Source organism: Physella acuta, unplaced genomic scaffold (assembly GCF_028476545.2).
Source record: "Physella acuta isolate Inbredline_101_S28 unplaced genomic scaffold, ASM2847654v3 ptg001600l, whole genome shotgun sequence".
NCBI lineage: Eukaryota > Metazoa > Mollusca > Gastropoda > Physidae > Physella > Physella acuta.
Genome location: NW_026733114.1, coordinates 27,004 through 39,736, shown reverse-complemented (window position 1 = coordinate 39,736; position 12,733 = coordinate 27,004). Strand labels below are relative to the sequence as shown.

The window sequence follows — 12,733 nt, the reverse complement described above, 5'->3', positions numbered from 1 at the left end:
ATTTTTAAAATACCTCCCTTGGCAAAATTACTAAACAGTTTAATTAGATTTTTTCTAACCTACAGCTATTATGTTATAAAAATGTATCCACTTTCTCTAGGAATATTAACGAAAACAAAAAAAAATGTTTGCGGGGTGGCCCTTTTTTTCTAGTTCCGCCACTGGCCGGCGCCAGGTTATTTAACGCCCTAGGCAAAACTTATTAAAACGCCCCCTTTCACACAAATTAATTGCTAAACCATATGTATAAGAAAACAATTAATTGAAAGCGACATTAATTTATTATCAATTGCACACACGTTATTAGTAGACATGAAAATCAAATTTTACTTGCCTCTTTCGTCGCAAAAGTTTGTACTAATTCCTTCAATTCCAGTTTGCAAGCGTAATCACATTCTATTGAAATTGTTGCTAAGTCTACTAGACCAGGGGTCGGCAACCTGCGGCTCGCGAGCCGCATGCGGCTCTTTTGATATCAAGATGCGGCTCTCCAGCTCCTTGAACAAATACTAATAATTTTAATAAAAAAATAAAATATTTGAAATAAAAAATATGTTAGTGGCTCTTTAAAACCAGTGAAATTTTGACAATTGTAACTTTTGGCTCTTCCGCTTCAAAAGGTTGCCGACCCCTGTACTAGACTACTTTGTACTTTACAACAATTCCCCCCCCCCCCCTCCCCTTAGAAAATTTCCCTTTCTACAGCGGCTACAGATGTGTTTGTTTTTCAACTAGATAATGCTAAAAAAACCTACCAAACTATTTAGTTTAGAACTTTTCCTCTATATAATTTTTACAATAGCAAATAATAATTTAAAGTCGTATTTATAAGTAAGCGATCAAAATAAGGTGCAGGAATTTGAAATGAATGTTATGTAAAGTTAAGCAACGAGTTATCTCCCATTTGGAAATTCAGATACCAAAATTTTGTTCGAGGGAAATAACTTTTACAAGAGTAGCTAAATTAACCTAGTGTAACTAAGAGATTCTTGAAAAACAATAAAACTATCTAAATTTCATTACGTAAAATTTTTATTAAATTTTAGTTATGTAAGCGTGTCAAAAGAATATATTTTACTTATTGTCTATTTAATTGTAGGTTTTGTTTGAAAGTCTAAATACGCTAGCTTTATTGTAACATACTTCTAATAAATTTTGATGACATACAGTTAATCGTGCAATCTTTTGGTGTATTAAAATAAAATTTTGGATCCCCGGAATTAAAGGGATACGTCATATACAACAACTCACAACACACCCCACACTACATTAAAATCACATACAAAGACACAACAATAAACATGCTAATAGCACTACCAAGCAGACGCCAAGCTTGCCAAACATGTGGATCAACTAGACATTGGACAAATCATTGCCAGGAAGCAAACTCAGAGATAACTCTAAAAGAATACTCCTCAACAATACAGGAACCAGTTCTATCCGCACCGCAGCAACCAACAGAGTTCCCAAATCCGATAGACAAACAAACAACTTCAACTATGAGTACAGCGGTGCCACCAGTCGGAGAATCAACAACAACAACATATCAAAACATTGCAACAACAAGCCTCAACCCAGAAATAGAAATGGACACCAAAAAATTAACAAAAACGAAAACGAAAACGGAACTCAGCCCCACAGAATTAGGGAAAACAACAAAGGTTCCAAAAACCAAAAAAGTTGTTCACGACATCACGAAATGCAAATTCTGCACCAAGAAGTACAAAACGTCTTCGAAAGCGGAAGCTCGTGAAAACAAAGCACACAAAAATCTCAAACAATGCAGCGTCTGTGTCGATAAAAAAAAATCACACCGACATAGATATGCACTGCAAGCAAGAACACCAAGACGTAACTACTTACGAATGCCGCATTTGCAACGTAAACCTCCCAATAGAAGAAGGCATCCAGATGCACGTAATAAACCACCATCCGAAGACCCTTAAACATACAACCAGTGGCGTAGCGAGGTCGGGTGTAACCCGGTGCGGCACTTAATGGTGTCACCCTCCCAGAGGCGTTGCGACCCTTCCCGGGGACAAACTTTCATGTTTTCGATTTGCACCCCCCCCCCTCAAACTTTCGATTTGCACCCCCCCCCCCTCAAGTTTTTCTCTATATATTTTGCTATTTTTTGCCTTGGTGTCACCCCCCCTAAATGGTGTCACCCGGTGCGGTCCGCACCCCCCGCCCCCCCCCCCCTCGCTACGCCCCTGCATACAACTACGACAGAAAATAAACGTTAATTAATTGTTACTCCAGTTTAGTTTAGATGTTTTCTTTTAGTCACACACTAGGAGTTCATATCAACCAATGTATTCAAAAACCCACTCTTACCAACTGCCAAAGCTGTTTTAGTAAATGATAAAAGTAATACTGGTAATAAGACATGCTGATGTATATAAGTAATATTAATAACACTCGTTATAAGACATGATAATGTATACAAAATGCTTTGTTTGTATTTTATGCCAAAATGAAAAAAAAGTGAGGCCTTTCAAGAAATTCAAATACCGTTAACTGTTTAAGATTATTATCGAATAAATATTAAAAAATTATTATTTGAAAAAGCAAAGCTTACGAAGTTCTAGCCTATATAATATTATATATTAATACTTTAAGAGTGATAATTTAGATTCCTAAAAAAAATAAACCGGTAGTGATCTCCCCTAAACTTTCTCGAATATTCTTATATAAAACAACAGGGGATGGTAACTGGGGATATAGTTATGATTTTTAATCCATTTTAAATACTTAAACTTTAAAAATAGAATAGAATCTCATAAAAAAAACATTGCGCACCAAGCAAACGCCGAATAAAAAACGCGTATAATAGTGCGCAATATTATTAGTACTTTAAAAATTTACATTAGTTTTTTGAGAAATCGGAAGTAGCGTAAATTACTACTTCCAGTCAACGGAAATTACTCAAAATTTAACAGAAGGTAGAGAATTAGATCTTTTACTTACATGTGAAATTTCATTTATCTATCTGAAATAGTACTCAAGTTATAGGCTTTTAAAAAATTCAAAGTAGGAAAAGTACCACTTCCGGTTATCGGAAATCGCTCAAAAGTTGATACGGATCTACGATTTTGATAAAATACTTATATATGAAATTTCATCAACCTAGCTGTAACGGTACTCAAGTTATCGTGTTTACACACGGACAGACACACACACGGACAGACACACACACACACAGACATACGGACAAGATTGCAAAATTATGTTTTTCCGTATCAGTGAGGTGTAAAACGTCGAGATTTGTAAAAATCTCGATTTTTTTTTTTTGCACGATTACAATACTTTCTCTATACTACGTATATACGAGAAAGTAAAAAAACTAAAGATTTTCAGCTAGAGTACGTCTACCTTTCTTTGTAGTGTGTTCAAATAAAGCCCTATGAAAAACCAAAATTGCGCGTGTTTTGGAGCGTCCCCGTCATGCGCTGGAGCGATCACTAAGTCAACATTAAAATTAGATAATTGTTTGAAATGTTCGAAATGTAAATTACGGACTTATTTAATCGTTTTCTACATCAATTATGTGACACCAAAATAAAAAAAAAAAACCTTACTAAATCAGGGAGATGGGGGTTGCATTTTCAACATCGCGAATAAATATAGGCCTACATAGACCTAATTTGGGGGTGTTGGCGCAAAATTGATAGTTCGTCCTGGGCGCCGAAATAGATCGCTTCTCCTTTGTATATTACCATCTATCGTTTATCAAAGATAGTCAAAGTTATTAATTATTAGGTACTTTTTGATAATAGCGATTAAACCTTTCGGCGCCCCCCTAGGGATGGCGCCCTAGGCGACCGCCAAGTTCGCCTTATAGGTAGCGCCGGCCGTGTGTTTCCCTATTGTGAGCCAGGCACCCATCAGAGCTGGGCGCACTTAGAGGTCGCCCTATGAACTCGAGCTGGGGATCCAAACGCTAAAACCTTCTGGTTAGCAGTCGTGAGCTCTACCATCCGCCTACACCATCCCCTCTGAAAAAAAAAACCCAATAAAACTGAGAAAACTGTTTTTCAAATAATTAAAAAAACAAATAAGCGTCCAATGATTGCGTTAGTATGTTGCTGGTGATGAAACCACTACCAAAATAACGCCTCTGTTCCTTATATTTTACTGGGCGATTTTTTAAAAATTGCATGCACACAAGTAAAATACAAAAAGCCTATGGCATAATATAACGCTGAGAGAAAACACATGTTCCAAATATTTTACTCGACGACTTTAAAAAAAACAAAACAACTAGCATGCAAACAAGTAAAATGAGTGTGCTATCGTATCACACGGATAAAAAAAAAAACCTCCACCCCATTGTAGATAACTCTAGCGTGGCATTAAATCTGACAGGAATGTTTAAAAAAAAGCTGTGAAAGATTTTATTTCTTCAGAATATCAGTAGGGTAGGCGTTGTCATTTTTTTTCTCTTTCGCTTTTAGTTTGACATATTTCTGCATTTACGTATTTGATTCAACCCCCCCCCCCCCACGCACACACACTCACACGAACACACACGCACTCACGTACACACACACACAAAGGAGGTTGGGCACCTTACTTTCCATTAAACTAATGTAAAGTTAAAAAAAAACATTTGAAAGGCGCCGCTCGATAGAGCAGCAAATATGAGCTATTTGTATGATCATTGTGAGCTATGATCCCAGTATCTTAAATAAACGTATCTGAGAGATTGCTTTATATGGGACGGCTGTGCTGGCTATTCTACCTACCATTCACCCACCCACTCCCCCACCACTGGTTAATGCCAGATATCCATTAAAGCTGGGTTGGCATAGGTTTTTTTTTTATGTGAATGCTGGAGATTTTGCTTGTACCATCACGGACCTCGCGTGTTATATTTCTTTGCTTTCACCTGTGTTTTGCATTTTATTTTTACAAGTGACGGCCATTGTTAGTTGTCACTGTTTGTTATTCTGACTGTTCTTGTGGTTTATATAATGCAATCAAGATAGGCCAACTGAATGGACTTCTAACAATTTTTATTCACCCAGAATAATAATAATCATGTTAAGATTTATCGTGTATTTTTGCAGCTATATAATAATTCGGCTTGCACCGTACGAAAAGTTTAGCATAGTTTCATTTTGAAATTCAGTAAATCCTAAAAAAATCATTCAAGAACACACACCACCAGTGGCGTAGCCAGGGATTGGTCATGGGAGGGGTTCAAATATTTTTCCATATCCCCCCCCCCTTGCCTACGCCACTGCACACCACTTACTTTCCGCTTATTGTATCCGACCCCCCCCCCCCCGCTTTTTTTTTCTCCAGGGGCACTTGAAACTTTCGGGGGGGGGGGGGGGGCGAATTAGATTTCCGGGGAATGAGGTAGGACAATGGTTCAAGTTTATATTTTATAAATTAATTCTATTTCGTTCGGTGAGTAGATGTGTTTCTGGTGGGGGCGGGGAGGGGGGGTTGGGGCAGGACCGCTGAATACTGGTAAAAGGAGAAGTCACACAAGGGGCAAATTCAAGTATCGGGGAAGGAAGTTGACGAGGGACCAGACGAATACATTAAATCCAGATCAACAAACCGGATGTCCCTCTAACTCCCTACGCCCGATATGGAACTCCACAGTCATGTCCCTCCAGGGTTATATATTAGAATCTACAGCACAAATGTTGGATGGGGTAGTAACTAACAATTGGTTAATCATTATTTCCTGTTTACGAGGCTTAAAGTGAGTTTCACGTCTAAATATAGTCCATTCGGATAATAATCACAATGTTTTAAACAAACAAACAAACGTATAGATTTTTTTTTCTGACGCGGCTTGCCCAACAACGTCCCTGAAACTAATTAATGGCAACGGCTTGAAACGTTGTGGGAATACTTAAACACCCCGCGGGAGGCCCATGATTGCGGCACTATAGCAACAACTTCCGGTAGTTTCTCATGTCGCGCCGAACGAGGCTGAGCGAGACAGCCAAGTTTGGCTTGTGGAGTTTAATTAGGTCATCGACGCGCGTGGGCATTGTCGTCATGTTTTAAAATTTTCGTTGAATTTTTTAAAAAGATAGTTTTAAAAAATAAACATGTCTTTATAACTAACTGTTTTGAATATATTATTTAGCAATTTTACTTACACACGCTGGAGTAGAGTTGGTGAATGCGTGATGGCGGCGGCTGTGGGGAAAATATTGATCGGATTGCGGACGATGCAGCAAGCGCTTGTCTGGTCGCATTAGCTAACAAGACATCAACATGTAAGCCGTATGCCCTTGAGGCATCGAGCCCAACTGGAAATATTCACACGTGCAAAACGTCCAGTTTTAACAGCGGCTTTATAAACAGCCTGAAGTGATAGTAAAAATCTGAAGGACAGAATTCGTTTATTGATCTTACATGAGTACAATGTAGCAAGTGTGTGGGGGTGGGGGTAGGGTTAAAGAAGATGGTCTGTCACGGACAGTGTTTATTTTAGGCGTCTCTCTTTCCCCGGAGGAAATTGAAAAATTAAACTATACAGAAAATATATACTTAAACCAGTGTCCGCCCCTTCTCCTCTTAAAGTTTCTAGTATTTAGTAGTTAATCTGCAAATTGTAATCACAACTACATAATATTATTTCAGAGAATGGACAACCACATTCTTTCCGCTCTTGGAAGTCGTGTGAATCTTTAATTAAAAACTACAATATTTTTAGGTAATATTTCATTATCATTGGACCCAATCAAAAACACTCATGCCGAATCAGTCATGTAGGACACAATCAATGACATCTTACAATATCACATCAATCATGTAGGGCATGACACTTGTATTTTTAAAGTCCTGAAAATCCGTTTATAAAAAAAATGTAATTAAAAAAAATATGATCGAAGAATCCATTCCAAAGAAAAGGGTCCATAGGGCAGCCGAAAATATCAAGTGCCCTCCTCCGCCCCCCCCCCCCCCCCCCACCTCCCCACGGAGAAAAAAGTCTAAAAGAAACACTGGCTGTACGCTCTACCACCCGACCACGCCATCCCATACCAATTTACAGCAAATATAAGATGTGGGCGTGCGTGTCGACTTAAGAAAGATCAGCTTATAAAAAACTGAGTGGACAAGAACGTCCAACAGACCAACACCCTCATACTGAACAAGAGCTTGGCACTCGATAGCTACGCAATATTTTTCGTATGGGGACACTGCAAAAATTTCATTGTATAACAAATGTAGATTTTCACTGAGTGTTGTGGAGAATACTACACCCTTCTTAATATAAGAACGTGCAGAGGCGTAGCGACCCTTCCCGGCGCCCGGGGACAAACTTTTCGATTTGCAACCCCCCCCCCTCAAGATTTCGATTAGCACCCCCCCCCTCAAGATTTCGATTTGCACCCCACCCCCCTCAAACTTTCAATTTGCACCCCCCTCAACCTTTCAATTCATTTTTCCAACCCATTCTGGCGCCCCCCTAAGGTCGGCGCCGGGGACATATGTCCCCCCCACCCCGCCTTCTCTTCCCCCCCCCCCCCCCCCGCTACGCTACTGAGAACGTGCCTGATAACCAATAATAATGAAGCTTTGTAATCAAATCCGCGGAGGTCGTACTAGAATTTAATTACGACAACCTCACAAGTGGTGAAGCACTTCATAAAACTTATCTATATTGCAAGATCTAATAAATTCCATACATCGTGTCCTTTGTGTTCAACCGGCTTTAGAACAATGCGCTATGGCGGCTAATATTTCAATGTAAGTAGATTCTAACACCTTTGATATGCATGTGATAGCTGCATCATTGAGTTAACAGTGTAACAGGTGTTTTGCAGGCACACGTCTTGTATTACACTTCCTAATTACTACACGGCTTCTAATTGATTCCATACTCTGATGAATGGTTGGGTAACTGCCAGTTGGCAGTTAAGGCGTAAGGTTTGGGCAGTAAGTTAAGAAGAGCCAGATGTTGCCCAAGAGTTTGTTCCATGCATCTCTTCGGGAGGTTCATCTCCCCCCCCCCCTACCCGAACGAAATGGAATTTATGTATAAAATATATACTTTTAATTTAATTTAATAGTGTCCCCCCCCCGTCGTCCCCCCCGAAAATGTCAAGCCCCCCCCCCCCCATACCCCGGAGAAAAAAGTCTAAAAAAAAACACTTTTAGGTAGAGTAACAATGAGCTTTGCCGTCTCTACCATGCCGATCCCTATTCTGCTCTTAATGCTGTAATAACAGTTTAGGCTGCCAGTTCAGCCTCCTTCTTAATCTGCTGTCAACTGCACCGACAACACCCCCTCCGTCGTTTTAATAACTACCTTTCTATTGTATGTCAAGCCCGGACTGCCCTCCCCTATGCTAGTTCTTACCCCTTGAGTATGCAAATAAATTACCTCTATACTAAAGTTCTTGCTCCTCAAGTATGTAAATAAATGATCTCCCCTATGCCAAAGTCTCTACCCCACAACTATGTACATGACCATTCAATGTTGGAGTTTTACCCCTCAACTATGTAAATGACCATTCAATGTTGGAGTTTTACCCCTCAACTATGTAAATGACCATTCAATGTTGAAGTTCTACCCCTCAACTATGTAAATGACCATTCAGTGTTGAAGTTCTACCCCACAACTATGTACATGACCATTCAATGTTGAAGTTCTACCCCTCAACTATGTAAATGACCATTCAATGTTGAAGTTCTACCCCACAACTATGTAAATGACCATTCAATGTTGAAGTTCTACCCCACAACTATGTACATGACCCTTCAATGTTGAAGTTCTACCCCACAACTATGTACATGACCATTCAATGTTGAAGTTCTACCCCACAACTATGTAAATTACCTCCCCTATGCCAAAGTTTCTACCCCACAACTATGTACATGACCATTCAATGTTGAAGTTCTACCCCACAACTATGTACATGACCATTCAATGTTGAAGTTCTACCCCACAACTATGTAAATTACCTCCCCTATGCCAAAGTTTCTACCCTTCAAGTAAATAAATGACCATTCAATGTTGAAGTTCTACCCCTCAACTATGTAAATGACCTCCCCTATGGCAAAAGTTCTACCCCTCAAATGACCATTCACTGTTGAATCGATCGACAGGTACTGTGGTGCGGGAGAAAGCCGGACCTTCTGCCGTGTTGAGTTTCTTGTTTGCCGGATTCGCCGCGCTGCTCAGTGCTCTGTGTTATGCGGAGTTTGGTGCCAGGATACCCAAAGGTGAGTCTGTTTTTTTTGCATGATTTGGTAGGGTGCTGATTGATGGTTGGGGGTAGGGGGGACTGTAGGGTGTTGATTGATAGTTGGGGGTAGGGGGGATGTAGGGTGTTGATTGATGGTTGGGGGTAGGGGGGGGGGCTGTAGGGTGTTGATTGATAGTTGGGGGTAGGGGGCTGTAGGGGTGTAGGGTGTTGATTGATGTTGGAGGGGGGGGCTGTAGGGTGCTGATTGGTGGTTGGAGGTGGGGGAGCTGTAGGGTGTTGATTGATGGTTGGGGGTAGGGGGGGCTGTAGGGTGTTGATTGATGGTTGGAGGGGGGGCTGTAGGGTGTTGATTGGTGGTTGGAGGTGATGGGCTGTAGGGTGCTGATTGGTGGTTTGACGTGGGGGGGGGGCTGTATGGTGCTGATTGGTGGTTTGACGTGGGGGGGGGGGCTGTATGGTGCTGATTGGTGGTTTGACGTGGGGGGGGCTGTATGGTGCTGATTGGTAGTTTGACGTGGGGGGGGGGGGGGGGGGGGGGGGCTCAGGAGGATGATGTAGGGTGGTTGTGGACGCATGTGTAATGGACAATGGTAGGGGAAGTAGGCATAAAGGGGTGCGGCGTATTCAACTTGGATGATGTAGTGAGCTATGAAAAAATGAAGGGCATGGTTGTAGGGGGGGGGGGGTGGTGCATTGTATGGCGGAGATGTGGCTGGGGGGGGGTGTGAACTTGGATGAAGTATGGCATATGAATTGCGGGGTAGTGTGTGTGTGGGGGGGGTCGCATTGCGGAGGTGAGACTGAGGGTATAATGAACTTGAAGGATGTTGCGCGCTATGAAAGATGAAGGGCAGGGTAGTGGAGGGGGGTGCATTGTATTGCGAGGTTTTGGGTGCAATGAACTTGGGTGATGTATGGGTTATGAGGGGCGGAGTAGTGAAGGGGTGGAGGCTTTCATGGCGAAAGTGGGGTTGGGGTTGTAATGGCATTGGATGATGTATGGGCTATGATGGAAAACGTAGTACATGAAGGGGGTTGAACAAGAATGCCAAAGTCGATGATGACATGAGAAATGTGGGATAGATAACACAAGCGATGACATCAGAAAGAGCTGACTGCGTCACATAAATCTGTAGACAACATGAAAACAAAAGAACTACTTATCTTTTGTTTGGTCAGCCTTATTAAAGCCGTCAAAGCAATCGACACAGTCTACATTATCGGTGGGTGCTGTCTAGAAAAAAAAAACAATAACACCATTAAGATGATGTTGTTTACTATAGAATCGATTAGACGCCTGAGTCTAGGAAGGATACAAAAAGGTTCTCCTTGATGGGGGGGGGGGGGGGGTGAAGATGGCAAAACTTTCCCTGGTTTAATTAAAGTATGTCAACTGACGGGACCACATGGCGCCCTGTTTGCTATCCCCCCCCCCCCCCCCCCGCCACCCATTTATGAAGGCGTCCCACCTCTTCTTGAAAAAAAAGTGTTGACAAAAATTACATCCAGTGAAAACATTTAATTAAACTTTTTTTGTGTTGTTTAATCCGTGTCTTCTCGGAATAACCGAAATTGAATTATAACAGTTTATAAAGCCAAATTCTTTTTTAAAGAAAGCAAAATAATACTATTGTTTATCAACGAACGAAAAAAGTCTATTACTCATTTCGAACACTAAATGTACCTGCTGGTTAACGAAACTGATTAAGCCTAGCTGTATGTAGATGTGTGTACATTATCAACCAATCGACATACTGGTTTATTTTTAATCCGAATGGTCGACCCCGTACCTCGATTGTTCCTATCACCGGCTATGTGAGTATCATAATTGTGAGTGATTTTCACCCTTTCGAACCTGACTGTCAATATGGTAGATGAAGTAGAGTTCATCTGTTTCCGTGACGACGACATTTAAAAAAAAGTTTTCAGTTAAGTCCCGAGCAGCTTTTATAAAACTACACCCGAGCTAGATACTCATAAGGGCTGAGTGGACTCAGGGATGTCTCACTGACTCTAACCTGGGATCCGAACCTAGAGACTCAAGACTGAACCTTATGTGCTTGTGGCGTCACTAGGTCGGGTGTCACAAGGTGCGGTCCGTACCCCCGCCTTGTGACGCCACTGCTTGTTATCAATGGCGTCACTAGGTCGGGTGTCACAATGTGCGGTCCGTACCCCCGCCTTGTGACGCTACTGCTTGTTATCAATGGCGTCACTAGGTCGGGTGTCACACGGAGGGGTCCGTACCCCCGAATTGTGACGCCGCTGCGTGTAATCAGTGGCATCGCTAAGTCGGGTGTTACCCAGTGATATAAGCACCCCCGCCCAAACTTTGTGACGCCACTGCTTGTTATCAATGGCGTCACCAGATCGGGTGTCACCCAGTAATATAAGCACCCCCGCGCCCGCCTTGTGACGCTACTCCTTGTTATCAGTGGCGTCATTAGGTAGGATGTAAGCACCCCCGCCTTGTGACGCCACAGCTTGCCACTAACGTTCTCTACGCTCGTCTGTTCAGCTGGCTCGGCGTACTCGTACACCTACGTCACGATTGGGGAACTCTGGGGGTTCATCATCGGCTGGAACATCATCCTGGAGCACATGATAGGGGCAGCATCCGTGGCCAGGGCGTGGAGTGGGGCCATGGACGCCATCTTCAACCAAGCCATCCGGAACGGAACCATTGAATCTATTGGTAAAATTAATGTAAAATTAATGTACTATTCAACTTTCAATGTAAGGTATATAGATCTATTAAAATACACTCTTGAATACTTATGCATTTACAGTGTCTATGAAAATTATAAATATTTAAGATATATATATATATATATATATATATATATATATATATATATATATATATATATATATATATATATATATATATATATATATATATATATATATAGATGTACATACATATATATATATATATAGATGTACATACATATATATATATATATATATATATATATATATATATATATATATATATATACATATATATATATATATATATATATATATATATATATACATACATTTTTAATCAAAAATATATAAATAAAATTAAGTCTTATTGCCTTTGCTTATTATATATATAGGCTATATATATATATATATATATATATATATATATATATATATATATATATATATATATATATATATATGTATATATATATATATATATGTATATATAATAAGCAAAGGCAATAAGACTTAATTTAATTTATATATTTTTGATTAAAAATATAAGTCTATGTAAATATTGATGACTGCATAATTAATTATTCTAATACAATTATTCTGACTCATCAAATATCAAACGAACAATTACAGTGTTACATAGAATTATTAGATTAATATTTTTTTTAAATATTGTAATAAGCCTACCTACATGCGTGTGTCATTCTCATTTTAAAAATTGTATGTAGTGCAACCTGGTTTAAAGGGAGATAAAGTTTAGTTTCACCTCCAACAACAGGTGCTAATGGGATGTAACTACAAAATTTGTCATGTAACAATTATCTCCCTTGACG

At 40.2% G+C, this 12,733-nt stretch overlaps 1 protein-coding gene across 1 annotated transcript in view; it reads left to right on the top strand.

The window, feature by feature from the left end:
• Positions 1-12,733, top strand: part of LOC131929218 (cationic amino acid transporter 4) — a 40,615-nt gene that overhangs the window by 17,642 nt on the left and 10,240 nt on the right. Inside the window, exons 3-4 of the mRNA XM_059285338.1 lie at positions 9,088-9,204; positions 11,707-11,883. Coding sequence (XP_059141321.1) covers positions 9,088-9,204; positions 11,707-11,883 — 294 coding nt within the window. The remainder of the gene's footprint in view (positions 1-9,087; positions 9,205-11,706; positions 11,884-12,733) is intronic.